Source organism: Elephas maximus, chromosome 8 (genome assembly GCF_024166365.1).
Source record: "Elephas maximus indicus isolate mEleMax1 chromosome 8, mEleMax1 primary haplotype, whole genome shotgun sequence".
In the NCBI taxonomy this organism is placed as follows: domain Eukaryota; kingdom Metazoa; phylum Chordata; class Mammalia; order Proboscidea; family Elephantidae; genus Elephas; species Elephas maximus.
Window position 1 is genome coordinate 8420558 of NC_064826.1, and position 18319 is coordinate 8438876.

The 18319-nt window shown below is 47.0% G+C and overlaps 1 protein-coding gene across 1 annotated transcript in view; it reads right to left on the reverse strand.

The window, feature by feature from the left end:
• The window catches only part of MGAM2 (maltase-glucoamylase 2 (putative)), a 105436-nt gene that overhangs the window by 23430 nt on the left and 63687 nt on the right, over positions 1-18319 (reverse strand). The window contains exons 24-35 of the mRNA XM_049894599.1: positions 16707-16880; positions 14577-14732; positions 13506-13754; positions 11943-12097; positions 10761-10929; positions 9395-9491; positions 8688-8800; positions 7911-8036; positions 6083-6211; positions 4002-4109; positions 2429-2491; positions 1510-1644 (exon numbers count right to left, since the gene is read on the reverse strand). Of these exons, the coding sequence (XP_049750556.1) occupies positions 1510-1644; positions 2429-2491; positions 4002-4109; positions 6083-6211; positions 7911-8036; positions 8688-8800; positions 9395-9491; positions 10761-10929; positions 11943-12097; positions 13506-13754; positions 14577-14732; positions 16707-16880 (1674 nt within the window). The remainder of the gene's footprint in view (positions 1-1509; positions 1645-2428; positions 2492-4001; positions 4110-6082; positions 6212-7910; positions 8037-8687; positions 8801-9394; positions 9492-10760; positions 10930-11942; positions 12098-13505; positions 13755-14576; positions 14733-16706; positions 16881-18319) is intronic.

Below are 18319 nucleotides of genomic sequence, written 5' to 3' on the forward strand. Positions count from 1 at the left end.
TTTAGCTTACTTGGCATTTTTAAGCTTGTGAGGATTGTTTCATATCGGCAAAGTGTTGAGGCTGTGCTGGACCCAGAGCCTAAGGAAACCCCTTTTGCTTCACCCCCCCACACAAGAAGCTCGTTGCTGCTTTCCACATGTGGGCTGTTCACTGTTCCCTGTGGCCAAGGGTCAGGAGTATCTCCCCCTACCCTTTCTCAGCCCAAGAGCTTGAACTAATTCTGACGTTGGCAAAGGCCAAGGACAAGGAGGTAGCTCCTCACTTTCTGCGGGAGACGCATTTCTGGAAAGCTGTCGGTAACTTGGAAACCAATGGTGCTTAGGGGAAATTTATTACTTAAATGCAAGGAGTAAGAACTCCTGAGGTGAACATTCCCTGCCTACTTACTTATCAATGGAGAAGTTTACGTCTTGTATATTGGACTGTCTTAAACAGCATATGAAAAAGGCAAACACAAGTGTTCAGGGAATTAGTCACTGTCTTAGTTCCTCCGTTATAGTTTTCCCCTCACTAGAACAAAGAGCCCGGAGCTGCGAGGATCTCTCGTTCCTCCAAGCTGCCCGGTGTCCTCACTTCGGACTTGCCTCTTGGGGTTAAGCTCTTCCCTGTGTCTGCACCGCGCCTAGCTATCCTGAAGATGCATGGCCAGGCAGGCCCCGGGGCTGGCAGTGGCCCTACAGTGTGTTGCTAGGTGAGTCCTGAGCTTCTTACAGCCTTGCCCGGACCCCAGCAGTTCTGCAGAGCTGGCCTAGACCATACTCAAGATTCAGGCCACTGGGCAGAGGGGAGGGAAATCAGGACATTGACATGTTCCCATTCCCTAGAAAGGCCAGTAGGAGAGTCTTAGGAATCCTAGCAGTGGCTAACAGAAAGGTCAGTGGTTCAAACCCACCAGCTGCTCTATGGGGGAAAGATGTGGCAGTTTGCTATGGTAAAGATTACAGCCTTGGAAATCCTATGGGGCAACTTTATTCTGTCCTATACAGTCTCTAAGAATAAGGACATTTGTCCTAGAGGTTCTCAGGAAGTCCTGCTCTTGAGCCCATGGATGTGTACATCACACCTGGACAGAAGGTGTTCATAGGCACAGGCCTCATGAGCTCCCCAGAGCCTTGGTACCTGGCCGGTGGGAAGGTTCGCTGGCCCTCAGCTTTACTCCTGCCTGCCCCAGGTCTGTTCTGTACGGGGAGGGGCTCTCAGGCTCCCCTCCCATTGGCTTCTGGGTAGGTGTGGCCAATGGGAGGCACTGGGGTGGGAGGAGGAGGAGAAGAACCAGAGTATTTCTCCCCTTCCTGTTGTCCTGGCAGCATCTCCTCCATGGGCTCCAAACCCAGTAACCCACCACCACTGCCCAGTAGGCCCACAGTAATCTCCCAGCACCTCCCTTCTGTAGCAGCACCCCTCCCTTGCATCCCTGCAGCCTTAGCCCCTGCTCTGTGCTAGTTTCTAGATTGCTCTCCTTCTGGTCGCCAATATTTCCAAAGAAAAACAACCAGGGTTGCACTTACAAGCCACAGCCCATCAAACTTCAAGCTGTTCTCTGGCTCTCGAAGGTTTTCATAGAGCTCTTGAATTTCTTTCTTCCACCATGCAACTGTGCTGTTGCGAAAGAAGTCAGGAAATGCCACGTGGGCCCTGTACAGCTGGGAGAGTAACACATACACTCAAGGTGGGTCTCAGCCTGCCCAGGGAGGGGGTCCGGGGGTCCGGGGCCGGGAAAGACTGCTGGGCAGGCAGCTGGGCCAAGCACAGGTCCTCCTTCCCTGACCTAACCTCAGGTCTGCTGCCACCCCCGTCTACTGGGACACAAAGAAACCAGGGAAGGCAGGTCACATTTTTTATTTTCCTAGAAGAAGGTCTTATTTTACTGGAGAGTCTTATGGGATTTGTTTTATAACTGGGCGTTTAATCGTGAGAACTGGAAAATTAGCAGTTACTGCCCGAACCATTGAAGTTCAGAGATACAAAAGGCTTTTCTACATGGACCAGTTGTCCAGGGAAGAAGGAGCTATGGAATCCAGGAGATGCCAAATGCCCTGGCTGTTTGAGTACTAGCCAGTGCTGAGATCAAGGCATTACTCCTTCGAAGGGGCTCGTGTTTTCTGTTGCATGTAGACAATTCATTAAAACCCAGTCTGTTCAGAATGGATACCTCTTCGCTGAACATATTCTAGACTTTGGTTCATTGTTTTTCAAGCAACTTCAGCTTCAAACAAAACACAACCCATTAAAGGCACTCATGTGGAGGGATTTCATTTGTGATTTCCTGGTACACATTTCCACTGTAGTTGTTGGTCGAGTCTTCTATTTGACCACCTCTCTCTCCAGTAATCTACCCGCTGATAAGCACACTCAGATTAAAGGTACTTAACACCAGGATCAAACGCCCAAGTATCTGGATATTTGGGGCAATGTGGACAACTGTACCTTCACCTGAGTCTCCTGGTCCAGGGACCCATTCACGCTAACGTTGGGCAGATCCGGCCATGCCTGGAGCAGAAGAAGAAAGGTCAGAACCTTCAAAGGTGCTGCACACACAACAGTGAGATGCGTCACATCAGACTCTGATGTTTTGCATCTCCAGAAAACGCTTGGGTATCTCGGTCATTAATTAAATTGTAAAGGCAAATATAAGAAACGCTGTCAGGTGGAAGGAGCTCGGGCCTCTCAACTCATTCCATCTCTTGACTCATTTCCAAAATCTCATTTTCAAACTTAAGATTGACTTAGTCCATTTTAAACATATCTTCCAAACAATCTCCTTTCAAGTGGTTACTTGCCTTTCTGATCGACCAGTCATGGACCCTGGAACAAAATTCTCTCTACAAACAATAACCATGAAGTGTGACTCTAGAGAAAAAAGACTGAATTGCAGTCACTGTTCACGGAGGTATTGGGGGCCCAGTCTTTAGAGCCTTACAAAATCCATGGTAATAACCACACACATTTATTAACTGGTTCATGCAGTAAACACTTATTGGGCACTTACTGTGTGCCAGGCACTATTCCAGGTTTTGTGTCTATGGAGCTTTAAGTAAGAAATAGTCGCTGTTTTCTAAGAGTTCGTAGATGCAAGGTGAGGACCTGGTTGTATGCTATGCCTTCTGAAGGTTACAGTACAGACAAGGGAGAAATAGGGAGAGCTAAACCAGTCACGGAAGGCTTTGCAGGGGTAAGATTTAAGGTGGTTCCTGAAGTGCAGATATTATTTGGCTAAGGTGAGAAAGCAACATTCAAGGCGCAGTGAGCATGACATGTGCCCCAAGCAACAGGAAGCAGTGAGGTATATCAAGAGAACGGAGTCTGAGTCCCCTCCTCAGGGGTCAGGGAGTCTACCTACCATACAGATGTTATCAATCAGAAACACAAGGATGAGAACTGAGGTCCCCTGAAGGAATTAAAGGAGGGGAGGGAAGGAGCTGTACAACTTAGTGGTTGATTTAGATATGTTGTTGTTAGTTGCTGACTCACGGCGAGCCCATGTGTGTCAGAGTAGAACTGCACCCCACAGGGTTTTCTGGACTGTGATCTTTACGGAAGCAGATTGCCCGGTCTTTCTTCTGTGGCACCGCTGGGGTGGGTTCAAACTACCAGCCTTTAGTTTAACAGTGCGTGTAAACCCACTGTGCCACCCAGGGAACTAGATTTAGATGTAGAGCTTGATTAAGCCTCATGGGTCAAAGAGGAGGGCTAGTGGGTGACTGGGAGACACAGATTTCAGAGTCATTCTCGAAAAGGTTCCTTGCGTTTGTGAAATGGCCAGCTGGAACGCACCAGGTGGGGGCAGATCAAAGTATGTCTAGACAACAAAGCCAAACAGAGGCTAAGACCCGTGACCTTGGTTTTCGTAATGTTTCTGAGCTAATCAGCTTCAGACAGATTCCTGCTCATTCGTAATTTATTCATTGCCCGATATATTTGTCCAGGCTTTATTGAGAGCATCTTTTAATCAAGACATTGCGATGCTGATTAGTGACAGAAACCTTCGCCCCAGCCTTACCTTCCCCCAGACAATGTCATTGCTGCCAGGCCATTTGATGAACACGTCATTTGCCTGTCCCCTGGTGAAAGGGAGATACCCGGTCTCATTGCCAGAAATGGCTGGGTCCTGCCAGGAAGGAATTTAAAACAGCAAAAGTGGGAAACACATCACCAAGAAACGTCCTTTCCAAAATTTGAACAAACTATGAGCATCGATACCAAACCTGCTGCTGCCAAGTCATTTTCGACCCATAGCGACCCTATAGAACGGAGTAGAACTGCCGCATAGGGTTTTCTTAGAGCGCCTGGTAGAATCAACTGCCCACCTTTTGGTTAGCAACCGTAGCTCTTAACCATTGCGCCTCCAGGGCATCCTCAGTACCAAAGACTGTGGATAATTTTTCTTACGTCCACTCATTACTATTACTATTACTCATTGCTGTCAAGTCGATTCTGACTTGTAGAGACCCTGTAGGACAGAGTGGAACTGCCTCCATAGAGTTGCCAAGGCTGTAATCTTTATGGAAGCAGACTGCCACATTTTTCTCCCACACAGTGGCTGGTGGGTTTGAACTGCTGAACCTGGGGTTAGCAGCCAAGTGCTTAACCACTGCACCCAACGGAAGGGAGTCCCAGGTACCCAACACAAGATCTAGCCCCCTTATGGAGAGTAATTGCTTTCACCGGGAATAAGAACCTGTGTCAATAAATGGTGGTGTATTTCTATGTTATAGAAAATAACCACCCAAAGATATATAAATGAAATAATAATAATAATAAATACTGTAGAAATAGAACACGGCACAGCATGTGTGGTTTTCCAATGGCACAGTCATCTACAAGGAGAAAGCCGATTTACTGAGTTTCCAGGGTGTGATGGCAACATTCCTCAAGAACATGAAAGTTTCTTCTGTTCTGTGTCCTGACTTGTCTATCTAAAGTAACTTTCCCTGTTCATCTCACCCCACACCTGCCCAGTTACTCTCTGCCGTAGTGTCCGTTTACACAACTGCCACATAAATTATCACCATCGAAACGACCCTGTTTTATGTTTATTTGTTGGCTGTCTTCTCCCACTAGAATAAAAGCCCTATAAGAACATTACCTTAATCAACTAATTTATATATATATACATACACACACACACATACACACACACACACACACATGAGCCCTGATGGCACAGTTGTTAAGTGTTTGGCTGGTACCAAAAGGCTGGTTATATATATACTTATATATCACTTGGAAACCCTGGTGGTGTAGTAGTTAAGAGCTACGGCTGCTAACGAAAAGGTCGGCAGTTTGAATCCGCCAGCTGCTCCTTGGAAACCCTACAGGCAGCGCTGTTCTGTCCTATAGGGCCACTATAGTGATATATACCAAAACAAAACAAAACAAAAAACCCATTGCCATCGAGTCAATTCCAACTCATAGTGACCCTATAGGACAGAGTAGCACTGCCCTGTAGGGTTTCCAAGGACAGCCTGGTGGATTTGAACTGCTGACCTTTTCATTAGCAGCCTAACGCCTAGCCACAGCAACACGAGGGCTGATTTTCAAATAGCCAGTGTTCAATAAATATTTGAATGAAGGAACGAATGAACAAAGGTCAACAAATAATTCTCTAATTTTTTGTAAGCTGGAAGGCAGGACCATTTGCAGGTGATTAGCTCTGTGTTTATCAAGCCAGGCAGCTTCTAATACAGAAAACAAAACTGGATCTTAACTCTGTTGTTCTTGCACTTGATGAAGGGGAAATAAGTCCCTGAGCCTTGCTATTCCTTCCGAGGCCCAGCCTCAACAGTGAAACACGTTTTTTCTCTTCTATATTCAGTGTTTCAGCCTACTTCTAACCCTACTAAGAAAAGGGTAATAATAGATTATATTCCAGTGAAAAGCAGTTATAAAATAAATAAATAAATATTACAAAGCTTCACCTTTCAAAGGCCATTTTTTCATTTTTAAACAATGGTAGATTTACAAGAAATTGTGAAAAATGTACAGGGAGGTCCTGTGTGTCCCCACCCAGTTTCCCCCAATGGTATTATTTTGGACCTAGGAACAAAAACAAAGCAGAATCAAACCTGTCTGGACACCTACCAAAATGGGAATAAATCTCATGCCATTTTCCTTCATTTGGTCAACCAGGTGGGCGAGGTCTTTGAACATGGGGCTGAGGGTGAAGTCCAGCTTCCGCTCCATGTAGTCCATGTCAACGTGTTGTACATCCTGCCGGAAGGAGCAAGCACAGTGCTCAGGACCCTGCAGCCCCCCACCCAAGGGTACCCAGGCTCCTCTGTGGGGCCCAGGTGCCCCGAGCTCTTACCTCCTGACTCCCCTACACTGACCCTTCAATTCTGCCTAGCTCTCCCCCTTTTCTTTCCCCAATTGGAATTCTCTCCCCTTTCCTTCCCTCAATTCCTGTTTTCCCCACTCATCAAACCTCAAACTCCTAGAGCCTTCCAACAAAGTGCTTGTTGAATTGTTCAAGGGCGGAAAGCAGGATGTAGCTGGGAAAGAGAAACGACTGTACATCCGGGTCTTTTTTAATACAGTAGACCTGACTGAATTTGTTTGCATTTAGAACTACACCATGCTACTGCTCTCTAGAAGGTGTATGTTTCTGTCACCTCACAGGTCCGGGTGGTTCTTGAGGTGAGAACCATGTTTTCCCTTCTCTCTATGCACAGTACCAACCGGGTTTCCACTCAAGAGGTCAACTCAACCCATGATGCTGAATGATGCCTAAAAAGGTTAATATTCAGGTGAGAAACAAGATGCTTCCTGAAGGGGTTAATCACCTTTATTGCATTAAGATCCTCAGTAAGACTTGTTTAGGGGAGAAAAGACTCATTTTTAAGCCAAAGCTTGGAAAATAATGAACTGACATATTATTAACATTGATTGCTAAGGTAGATTTTTGGATTTTTTTGTCTTTTTACTTTCCTATCTTTTTCAATTTCTGTTTAATAAGAACATATCATAGTAGTAAAGAAAAACTTATAGTTTTCTGTAGAATAGTAGTATATGGTAAACCTAGATGTTTGTGTCAAATTATCTTTGATGAGGACATCACAGCACTCCATTTCATTCTCATCTTCCAAGCATTAATTCCTTCAAGACCTCAGGAGAAGACTCAAAAACAGAGAAAGGGAATGAGTGATGAGGAATTGATGGTAAGAGGAGAAAGAGCGTACCTTCTGTGAAACTCTGCTGTTGAGGGCAATTAGTTGAATTCTGTGGCTTCTCTGGGGGGCTACATTGTCATAGTAGGGTACATATATGTGTGTGTGCATGTTTTAGAGAATGCGAAGGCTTGATTTTAGTTGTTTTCTTTCATATTGTCACTTACATCCATCTTCTCCAAGAATAGTCACAGTATAAGCTCTTAAATTCCCACTTACCAGACGCCATAGAGTTAATCCTGACTCATGGTGACCCCATGTGTTACAAAGTAGAACATCTCCACAGGGTTTTCAAGGCTGTGACCTTTTGAAAGCGGATCGCCAGGGCTTTCTTCCAAGGGGTCTCTTGGTGGATTCAAACCACCAACCTTGCGGTTAGTAGCCAAGCACCTAACCATTTGTGCCACCCAGGGATTCCAACTGCCATTTAGAAGTCCCAGAGCTGTGGATTAAGCCCAGCCATGGCTACTGCAAGACACTCCTGAAAAGAGGCAGGGGACACCAGCACCCCCATTCTCACCACTGCCAGCTGAAGCACGTATGCAAAGCTTGCTTTGAGCCCTCACGTTAACAGGGTAGCAGAAATACATTTAAAAAGCAGCAAATTCCACGCTAGGCTATCTCTACATTTTCTTCTAATACTGAAATATGGTCACATCAGTAATTTCTATGGGCGTGTTTCCAATATATAGCTGGCCACAAATCCCCATAACTAATTATATCACAGAGTGGGAGTTTCGTACGTAGGGGATCTGGGCTGCCACCATCGCATCATACAAATTGGAGATCTCCGTATCACTGTAGTATCCATAGCGACTCAGCTGGAATCCCAAGGCCCAGTATGGAGTCATCACTGGCCGGCCAATCAGCTAGAATCAAAGAGAAGAATGGGTCAAGGTAACCTTCTTAGGGAAGAAAGAACTGTGGGTTTATTCTTGAAGCACCTTGACCATTTCTACTGATTGCTGTCCATGTGAGTCCTCACACAAGAAAAATAAAGACAAATAAAAGCAGAACAGCCATGGGGTGGCAGAATGATAGCAAACTTTTCCACAAAGTTTCCCTGTAGTCGAGGACTTCCATTCTAGGAAACTGGAGAACTTGGTGGTTCTAGAGATTCTTAGGAAGACTATCCAGCAAATAGCCAAGATACAGATATGTCTCTCTAGAGGGTCAGCGAAAAAGAGGAAGACCCTCAACATGATGGCTCAACACATTGTCTGCAACAATGGGCTCACACAAAGCAACAATTGCGAGGATGGCACAGGACCAGGCAAAGTTTTGTTCTGCTATACATAAGGTCGCTGTGAGTCTGGATCCGAGCAGACCGCAACTGACAACAACAACTACGACATGGAAGAGATATTAATACGCCTTCATGTCCCCTTAGCTCAAAGCTGGATTTCAGAAAAGACAGCAATAACACAGTGGGGACACCTAAGGGCCTAGCACAATCCTAAGAATGTGGTAACACCCGGTAAGAATTTGATGATTTATCAATGGATGGAATGGCTGCCAACCTCGGTGTACTGCTGAGTTACAAGTTCAGGGGTTGGCCCCAAAACCACATAAAAGTCCAAAATCCCTCCTGTGGTGCGGTATGTCAGGGCAGGGGTGGGCTGGATGGTCACATCTGTAAGAAAGGATAGAAGACAAGGAACATCATTGAAGCTGTCAAACCGCCCAGATAGGGAACCTGCCCTCAACTGTGCTAAACTGCTTTCTCTCTCTTCTTTTAATGCCCACCTTCTAGAAAGTGTTCTCACCCAGTGGAATCAGAGATGGGTTTGCAGACACTCCCGACATAATATACAGTCTCAACACTGTATATCACTTTATGAAAAGAACTACAAGGTCACAGCCATATAAAATTACACAAGAACAGGCACTGTGTTTAGTCAACATTTCATGCCTAATATCTGGTCTAAACCAACACACAAACCAAACCCATTGCCATCAAGTCAATTCTGACTCACGGAGGCCCCATGTGTGACAGAATAGAACTGAGCTCCATCGAGTTTTCTTGGCTAAAATCTTTACAGAAACAGATCGATTACCTGGCCTAGAGCTCTGGATAAACCTTGAATAAAGGAACGGATGATTGGAAAATCAGTTTATTTATTCCATTTTCCTTGATCTTGAATGTACCATTTGTATTGATATCCCAGATCCCAATAAGGTGGTCACAGCTGTTTATAGGGTGCACAGGGAGGGTGCCCAGGCTTACCCATGGCATTGCTGTTGAGCAGGAGCACTCCGTGGGCACTGCCGTCCTCCTCTAGTGCCATGTAGTAGGGGTGCACACCATAGGAGTTCTTCTTGTACTGGGGGAGGTCATGGGGGAAGGTGGGTAATCAAAAGAAAAAAAATCCAAGAAAGTGTTTTCACATCATAACCCAAACAGCAAACTCCTACTCCACATTAGAGACTCAACTCAATGCCGTGTCCTTTGCAAAGCCCTCCTTGACCCCTCTCTCCCACCCAAGTGCTGAGCCCCCCCTGTGCCCACCTTGTTTATTATTACATCATTTTATCACAGCACTGATTACATGCTGTTATTATTTCTGCGTCTCTCTCAATCACAGTCAATTTCTCTGAGAGCAAAGACAATGTCTTATTAAAATTAGAGCTAAGCACTTAGAAATGTGTCTGACAGGTAGAATATATTAAATAAAAGTTTGTGAAGTAAATCAGATGCATAGTCCATGGGGGGAAAATATATAAATCTTTTAGAAACAACAAAAATCTGACCATAGGATTCATCAATGGAAGATGAAGCTACATAAATAGCAAACCCATTGCTCTTGAGTTGATTCTGACTCATAGTGACCCTATAGGACAGGGTAGAACTGCCCCATAGGGTTTCCAAGGCTCTAACCCTTATGGAAGCGAACGGCCACATCTTTCTCCCAAGGAGTGGCTGGTGGGTTTGGTTCGCAGCCCAGTGCTTAACCACTATACTACCAGGGCTCCTTGAATAAGGTGCCATGTATGAGCTTAAAGGCTAAAATGAACTGACCTAGAGAGAACTGCTTCTATTAGCTGTTGTCCTTTTTGCCCTTAGAAGCCCTGGTGGCTCAGTGGTTAATCCCTTGGCTGCTAACCAGAAGGTCAAGTGTTCAAGTCCACCAGCTGCTCCACAGGAGAAAGCTGTGTGGCAGTTGGCTTCCGTGAAGATTCCTGCCCACTGCCATTGAGTCAATAGTGATTCCATAGGGTTTTAAAAAAGGCTGTAAGTCTCTGTGGAAGCAGACTACCACATCTTCCTCTCACCTGCCTCGGAAACCCCGTGGGGCAGTTCTACCCTGTCCGGTAGGATTGTTATGAGTCGGAATCAACTCCATGAGAACAGGTTTGTTTTTTTTTATTTTGCTGGTACAGTGATTAAGCACTCAGCTGCTAACCGGAAGGCTGGTGGTTCTAGTTCACCAGCCGATCTGTAGGAGAAAGATGTGGCAGTCTGCTTCTGTAAAGATTACAGCCTTGGAAACCCTATGGGGCTGTTCTACTCTGTCCTATATGGTCGCTATAAGTCAAAATTGACTCGACAGCAGTGGGTTTCCTTATTTATTTATTTATTTATTTGTCCTTACCCCTGGGGGTTCATCTCGAGCAAACATTCCCCATGTATTCCAGCTCATGTTTCTTCTGAAACTTTCATGCTCTGTTTCCCCAAAGCCGTAAACGTACTGGGAGGGCAGGCGAGTTGAGATGGAGAGGAACATGTCGTTGAAGGTGAAGCCAGGGAGCTGAGAGTCCCAGCTGCAACACAAGGGCAGAGGTGTCGGTGTCAACCCTCCCCAGGGGCCCAGACACCTCTGCACTGTGGCATACCTGAGTTACATCTAGCTGTACATCCAGGTTTGAATACCGTGAGATGGCCCAGATCCTAACAGGGGCCCGTGACTCACTGCCAAAGCTCTGATTGTTTTTTTCACTCTGTGCTCTGCAGAGAGCTTCTTTCTGGGCCTAGAGCTCCTTGAGGACAGGAACCATGTCTCATTCATCTCTTTATTTCTAGCTCTTGGGCAGGGCATATCAGCTTGAATGGGCATAAAAATCAATGAATAAGGTCTCAGCAAAGTTTCCAATGAAATGTGTGAAACTCTTACAACAACTTTTCTGGACTGGACAAAGAGCTTCTTACCAAAGGGTCGACAGACTGAAAACCAGGCACGTGGTCACAAAGAAGGGAAGCTTGGCCACAGGAAGCATACCTGTGCACACACAGGTGAAAGCTTCTACTAGGAAGGGGCCTCAGCCCTAGGCAAAGCACAGTCCCTGACTTCCTCCGTTCAGCAGGACAGGGTGAGAAACACAGCTCCTTTCATGTTTAGCATTGTGAGAGGAGGGAGGTCTACAGGGGCATCAACACAAAGACAGTGAAGAGCCATCTTGCTCTCATGAGTCTTTGCCTCTCTCTCCTGCTTCTTCGTTTGTCATTTCTTAATGAGCCATGATGTAGAACTGATTTATATCTTGGCTTATGTGTCATACTTATTAAATAGAGTTCTCTATTCCTTGCTTAATAAGGAGGATGACTAACACATACATTTTTATTTCTCTGAAATCAAGCACCTAATTCATTCTTATGAATGCTTTGGTTGATAATTTTTCTTCTTAACAAATATGAGTTTCCCATGGAAGTAGAGAGAAATAGATATACTCTCTCTAATCCACATGAACACACACGTTTCACATAGAATCTCTTTGATGAATATTTCGCCTGCTCTAATTAGAAACACTGCTTCTTAGACCAAGTAAGTACTGCTCACATCACCGTGTTGGAGCTTCTCCGTCGAATCTGGATCCCAAAAGGATTGGTCTGGACGCTGACAACATACAGACGCTGCTCAGGGGAGCCCACTGGGGTGGCTGGGGTGTTGAGGGGCACTGGGACCTCGTACCTCTTGTTGGCAGAATTGTAGATCTGGCAAGGAGAGAGAAAGAGGCTTCCTGATGGAATCTTGGACCTAAAACTCCCCATGCCAGCCCAGACAACTAGGTTCCCATATTTTCTAGCCAGTTTGGACCACAACATGAGGCATCAAATATTCTGCTGCAAATAGGTGAGAGGCCCATCCACCCCTGTGCTGAGAAAGAGGCGGAGGCCTCGGTGAGGTTCATTCAAAGCCAGGGACCCTAGCCCAGAAAGGCTGTGATTCCAGAGTACTGAGGACCACCACACAGAGAGAGAGGGTGGGGTGTGAGTGTGCGAATGGGCGTGTGCATTGAGTGTGTGCCTGTGGCTGTGTGGGCTTGCGTGTGTATGAGTGTGAGTGTATGTGTGTGTATGAGTGTGTGTGAAGACGTTTGTGCAAGTGACTGTGAGCTTTTGTGTGCGTGTATGCGTGTGTGGTATATGTGTGTGTTGAGTGTGTATATATGTCAGAGTGTTAATATGTATGTGAGTGTGTGTGAGAGTGCACGTGTGTGTATGCCGTGCCCACCGACGCACAGGGCACATGCAATGCACTGGTCTGAAATGTGCAAAACCCTCTCCCGATTTTGGAGACCCAGTACAATTAACAGATTGTAAACTATCTCGTGGTAGTTACACGGATTCCATGGTAAACTGATACTATTTTTAATGCAGTAGTTGAAGAAATTGTTAGTAAAATTAGTTTCACCTTAAAAAAAAAAAAAAGGAAACCCTGGTGGTATAGTGGTTAAGGGCTACGGCTCCTAACCAAAAGGTCAGCAGTTTGAATCCACTAGGCGCTCCTTGGAAACTCTACGGGGAAGTTCTACTCTGTCCTATAGGGTCACTATGAGTCTGAGTCCACTCAGAGGCAATGAGTTTTTTTTTTTAAATACTTTTCTTAATGCCACTAGCACACTAATGTGACTCATTCCTACTTCTTTCGAATGGAGCAGACTGTGGCTCCCAGACTGTGGTCGCTAGTGTGTGGGACCTTGTTAGAAATGCAGGTTCTCAGCCCTGCCCCAGACCTGCTGAATCCGGAACTCTGGACGGCTGAAACCTGGGTTCTAACATGCCCTGCAGGTGGCTGTGACGCAGCTCCAGTTTGAGAACCCCTGCTGGGAGCCGCTCTAAGTTGCAAGTGAGGGAGTGCGGTCATGTGGGTTTATCACATTGTGGGCAACCTTCTCAGGGCTTAGGATGATTCCCTGGGGATGCCTGTGGCCTGGAGCACTTGTCATGCTATCTCATCCCCAGCCTGGTGGTTCTGAGGCCACCTGCTCCCTTCTTGACCTGCCCCTCATCTGTAAAATGAGACATTTGGATGGCAGATGTTCCACGGCCCCCAGGCCTAGCTGCGCATTCGTTCAGAGCTTCTTGGTGAGCCCCAGGACCTGCAGCAGCAGGCTGTTACCTTGAACTGCAGCATTCTGTCTGTGTGGTAGATCACACTCAGTTGGAGGACGTCAATCCTGGCAGAGAGAGGATCAGCAGCGGGGGCCCAGGGCAATTGGCGCGCACTCGCTGCTGGAGGGAGATTCAGGGATTCTGGCAGGACAGTGAGGTCCGTGGTGATGCCCGTGGGCAGGTACTGGATATTACTGGCAGCATAGCTGGGGATGGTGTCAGAGTAACAGGAGGGCACTCCAGGGACATCTGTGAGCTGGAAAACACGGGGGTCTTGGTCAGCCCCCTGCCAAGTTTCCAGGCTCTGCTTGCCAAAGAAGGTGGTTCCCAGGGTCTAAGTCTCCAACACCAGGCCATTTCAAAATGACACACCCAGGCCTCCTGTACTGGTGAGGGGCCAGCAGGAAGCAGGCCTGGGAATGGAACTGTAGGCAGGGCTCTGATCCAGGGTAAGTGACCTTGTTGCCAAGGGTAACCTTGCAGAAATCACCAGGTTCTCTGGTTTTCATTCTCTCTATTGTCCAAAGGGACTCCCGGGGTGCTACAAACAGCTAATGCACCTGGCTGTTAACCAAGAGGTTGGAGGTTTGAGTCCACCAAGAGGCCTCTCAGAAGACAGGCCTGGCAATTTGCTTCTGAAAACTCAGCCATTGAGAACTCTGTGGAGCACAGTTCTGCTCTGACACACACGGGGTCACTGTAAGTCAGAGTCGACACACTGGCAACTGGTGGCTCATTGTTCAAATGGAGAGGAACAGCCCCGCCCTCGCCTCCCGCCTCTGTCCAATAGATGGAAGGAGGATGCTTAGCACACTCAGTGCACAGCGCAAACCCAACCTACGACTGCTAAGTTCACAAAGGGGGGCTTTAATGACGAGGCTGGCAGAGAAAGAGCTGGTGTGGTGATGTGTTTTGGGATATCTGACAAAGTGCATCAGTTGGCACAGCGTCCTTTTCTTCCTAGAGAACAATCGCTGTTCAAACACCAAGGCTAAATGTGTCCTCTGGGTGCCCAGTTACTTGGAGACAGTTCCTACAGCCCCCCGCCCAGCATGGTGACCCCAGTCCTAACAGTTACCTCCCACAGGCACCCCCGCTGCTTGCAGCTCTCCTCCGAAGCAGAGGGATCCTCAGGGTAGCAATTGAACTTCTCCAGGTCACTGACGGGAAGCGTCCACTCAATGGAGAACTCTTGTCCCAGTACCAGCCCCTCTAGGTCAGTGATGGTTACCACCTAGGGAGGGAGGACGGAGCCACAATGATGAACTGGGAGAGCCAGAGACACTGATCATGTCCCTGTTGGCCTGAAGCTCAGGACTGGTAGCTGCACTATCCCTCCTCCCGACCACATTGCCTTGGAATGGTTGGAATATGACTTTTTCTTCTCTGGGACTTTGACTTCCCTGTCAGGAGAATGACCTTGATTTATCCTGAACTTTTGACCTCATGGGGCCATTGTGGAAGTCAATCAGGCTTCATCATGTCAGGGAGCACATGTCATAGGTACAGCTGTGATTTTTCAGTGTGTCATTCTGAACAATTTTAATAATGATGGCAATAACAGCAATAACCTTTAATAACCTAATAACCTTTAGTGAGCACTTTCCAGGGCCAAGCACTGTGATAACCACTGTATATGCATTACCTCACTTAATGCTAAAAAGCTACTCTGTGCTGTGAATGCTATAGCTACGTCTGTTTTACAGAATAGGACTCTGAGGTATAGAAAGGTGTCATATCTTGCCCTAGACCTCACAGTTGTGAACGGTAGAGGTAGGATTTAAGCCCATTCTGCCTAAGTCTAGAAACCACACTGTTATCTATCCCCTGCCCCATGTGTTGCTAAAATGGACATGGGCTGCCCTAGAAACAGTGAACCCCAGCACTTGAAGTAGTCCACTGGAACCTTTCATCAGGGACGATCATGTAACTGATTACCCAATAAAAGGTCCATAGGTGGCACAAATGGTTTGCACTCAACTGCTAACCTAAAAGTTCGTGGTTTGAACCCACCCAGTGGTACTGTGGAAGAAAGACCTGATGATCTGCTTCCATAAAAATTATGGCCAAGAAAACCCTATGGGGCAGTTCTACTCTGTAACACATGGGATCACCATGAGTCAGAATCAACTCCATAGCATCCAGCAACACCAAAACCATTCAATAAGAGCAAACAGAATTACCCTTTGTGCTGTACTCATTCTTATTTTCTGTAATGATGTTGGTGGTGGTGGTTGCTGTTAAGTCAATTCTGACTCATGATGGCTCTATGTGTGCAGAGTGGAACTGCTCCATAGGGTTTTCTAGGCTGTGATCTCTCAGAAGCAGATCACCAGGCCTGTCTTCCGAGGCATCCTCTAATGGGATGATATCTATAAGGCATTCAGAGCAGTGTCTGCCAAGCAGTAGATGTACAGGAAATGCAAGGTCATGTCTACACTCTTCCCCCAAATCATCCAACTCGAGTTCCTGGTACCCAGCCCAAGTACTATGCTCCTCCAGAATTCAAGATTCAGAGATACCTTCAAGGGTGTCAATGTAGCACGAGAGCTGGTGGAAGCACCTGGAGGTTGTGACCCCTAAGTATAGGTGGAAAGGTGTGGGCAGGTCTCCTGCAGATAGGGTTGTTGGGTGACTCCTTCTTCCCCATGGCCCAGGTCAGACACAGGCATCTGGACCCCCCAGTTTGCCCTTTTGGAAGGAGATTGCCAGGTCTGTCTTCCAAGGTATCTCCATGTGGGTTTAAACCGCCAAACTTTCAGCTAGTAGTTGAGCGCTTAACTGTTTGTGTTACCTAGGGATCTCTTATAACAGTATAAAAGTAGCTTGAAACCCTAAGGAACACTATCACTTGCTTCTCAAAGGGAGTCTTTAGTTTAAATGAGAGGACAAACATGTGAACACGGTCTCCAGAGTCCGGCCATGTGGTAAGCAATATTTTCACTAAGTCATATTAGGTATCACCCTGTCTGGTTTTACATTTGCTCAAAAAGTATGCCTTCTCCCAGGGCCCCTCCTCCACTGTCCTCTCCACGGTCTTGGTGTAGACCCTGCTCGGGGCCCACCAGGAGCATGCCATGTTTCCCTGCATCCTCTCTGGGCTATGGTGGACGGCCTACTGCCCAAAGTCGAAAGAGCCAGGGAGGGCCAGCTGGCTGAGCCTCCGGCCAGGCTGTCTGCATGCCTTGTGGAACGGAGCAACACCCACCTTTGCTGAGGCACTGTAGGCAACGTTTGAACAGTTTGAACAGAGGGTGTGAACATTATTAACTATGACAGTAAAATTAGCCGGCTCCTTGTCCATTCCCAAGATTCTGATATCTGTAAATTGCAGGTTGTCAGGGTTCGTATAATTATTTATAATCTTTGCCTGTAGACGGTTCTGGGGGGGAAAAAAGTCAGTTCAGAGATTAAGTGAATCCTACTAAAGCAGCTCCCAAATAACGCCTAACACAGCTCTTTCCGAGATCAAAGGTGTCTCTTCTCTCTCTGAGGTTTTAAATGTTGCCAGCAACCATCCCAGGGAATGAAAACTTGTTAGCCCAGCCTTTCAAAATCTTGGGTCTTTTAGCACTATTTATTCCCTGCTCTGGTTCACTGTTTCTTTATTGATTCCATCACTGAGAAAATCGGTCCTGACTTCACGGATTTCTCAAGCAGACAAGATGGAAACCCATAAAACAAACCAAATGGCACAAACACACAGAGAATCTCTGGCACACAAAGGTATAGAGATTCAGGCACACACACAAAAATGTACCCAAACAGCCTTTTTTCTTTTTCTTTTACTAACGATGGTAAGAGTTAACATTTACGAATGCTTGCTATATGCCAGGCTCTATGCTAAGCATTTCACACATATTCTTCAATTCTGACCGCAAACTACGAGGTTTGTGCTATGATTATCCCCACTTTTCAGCTCAGGAGCCTGAGGCACAGAGAAATTTTAAAAACGTATTACGGGGAGAGGGCGGGGCCAAGATGGCTGACTAGGTAGAAGCTACCCTGGATCCCTCTTGCAACAAAGACTCGGAAAAACAAGTGAATCGGTCACATACATGACAATCTACGAACCCTGGCCATTAAACACAGAACTAAAGAGTTGACCTGAGTGACACGGGAGTGAAACGGTGCGCCCTGAAGCAGTGACTGCTTCTGGAACTGGTGTCCCACTCCACAGCCTTGAGCCCTCGCGGTTCCCTGGTGCCGAGTGGCGGGGCAGATTGCCGCTTACTGAGACGGGGCAGGCACGGGACACAGCCCTAACCCCTAGCCCCCTGGGGTAACCTCAGTAGAGACTCAGCCAGTGCAAGCAGGCCGCACACTGACACAGCTAACGAGAGAATGAGCAACCATGGGGAAGGAGCGACTGTTTTCGGAGCCTGGAACCAGAGTCCCAGTCAGAAAACCTTGGCACTGACCTTTGGACTGGGTGCAGGAGAGCTGAGCACGGATTCCTGAGACAGCGCAAACACAGGACGCAGCCCTAGCCCCCTGAAATGACCTTGGGGGAAGCCCAGCCAGCGCATGCAGGCAATGCAACAATGCAGCTGACAGGAGGAGAAGTCACTGGTAGGCAGCAACTGGTTTTGGAGCCTGGAGTGCGGCATCCCAGCAGGGGAACCTTGGCGCTGGGCTTTGGACTGGGAGTGGAGGAGCTGACCATGGCTCCTGAGACAGCTCAAGCACAGGATGCGGGCCTGACGCTAGGGGTCAATCTCGACCCAGCCAGGGCACACAGGCTACACGCCCCTCAGGAATCTCAGATAAAATAGTCATCACCAAGCAAGATAAGTAACTTTGTCTATATTGCTGGGTGCT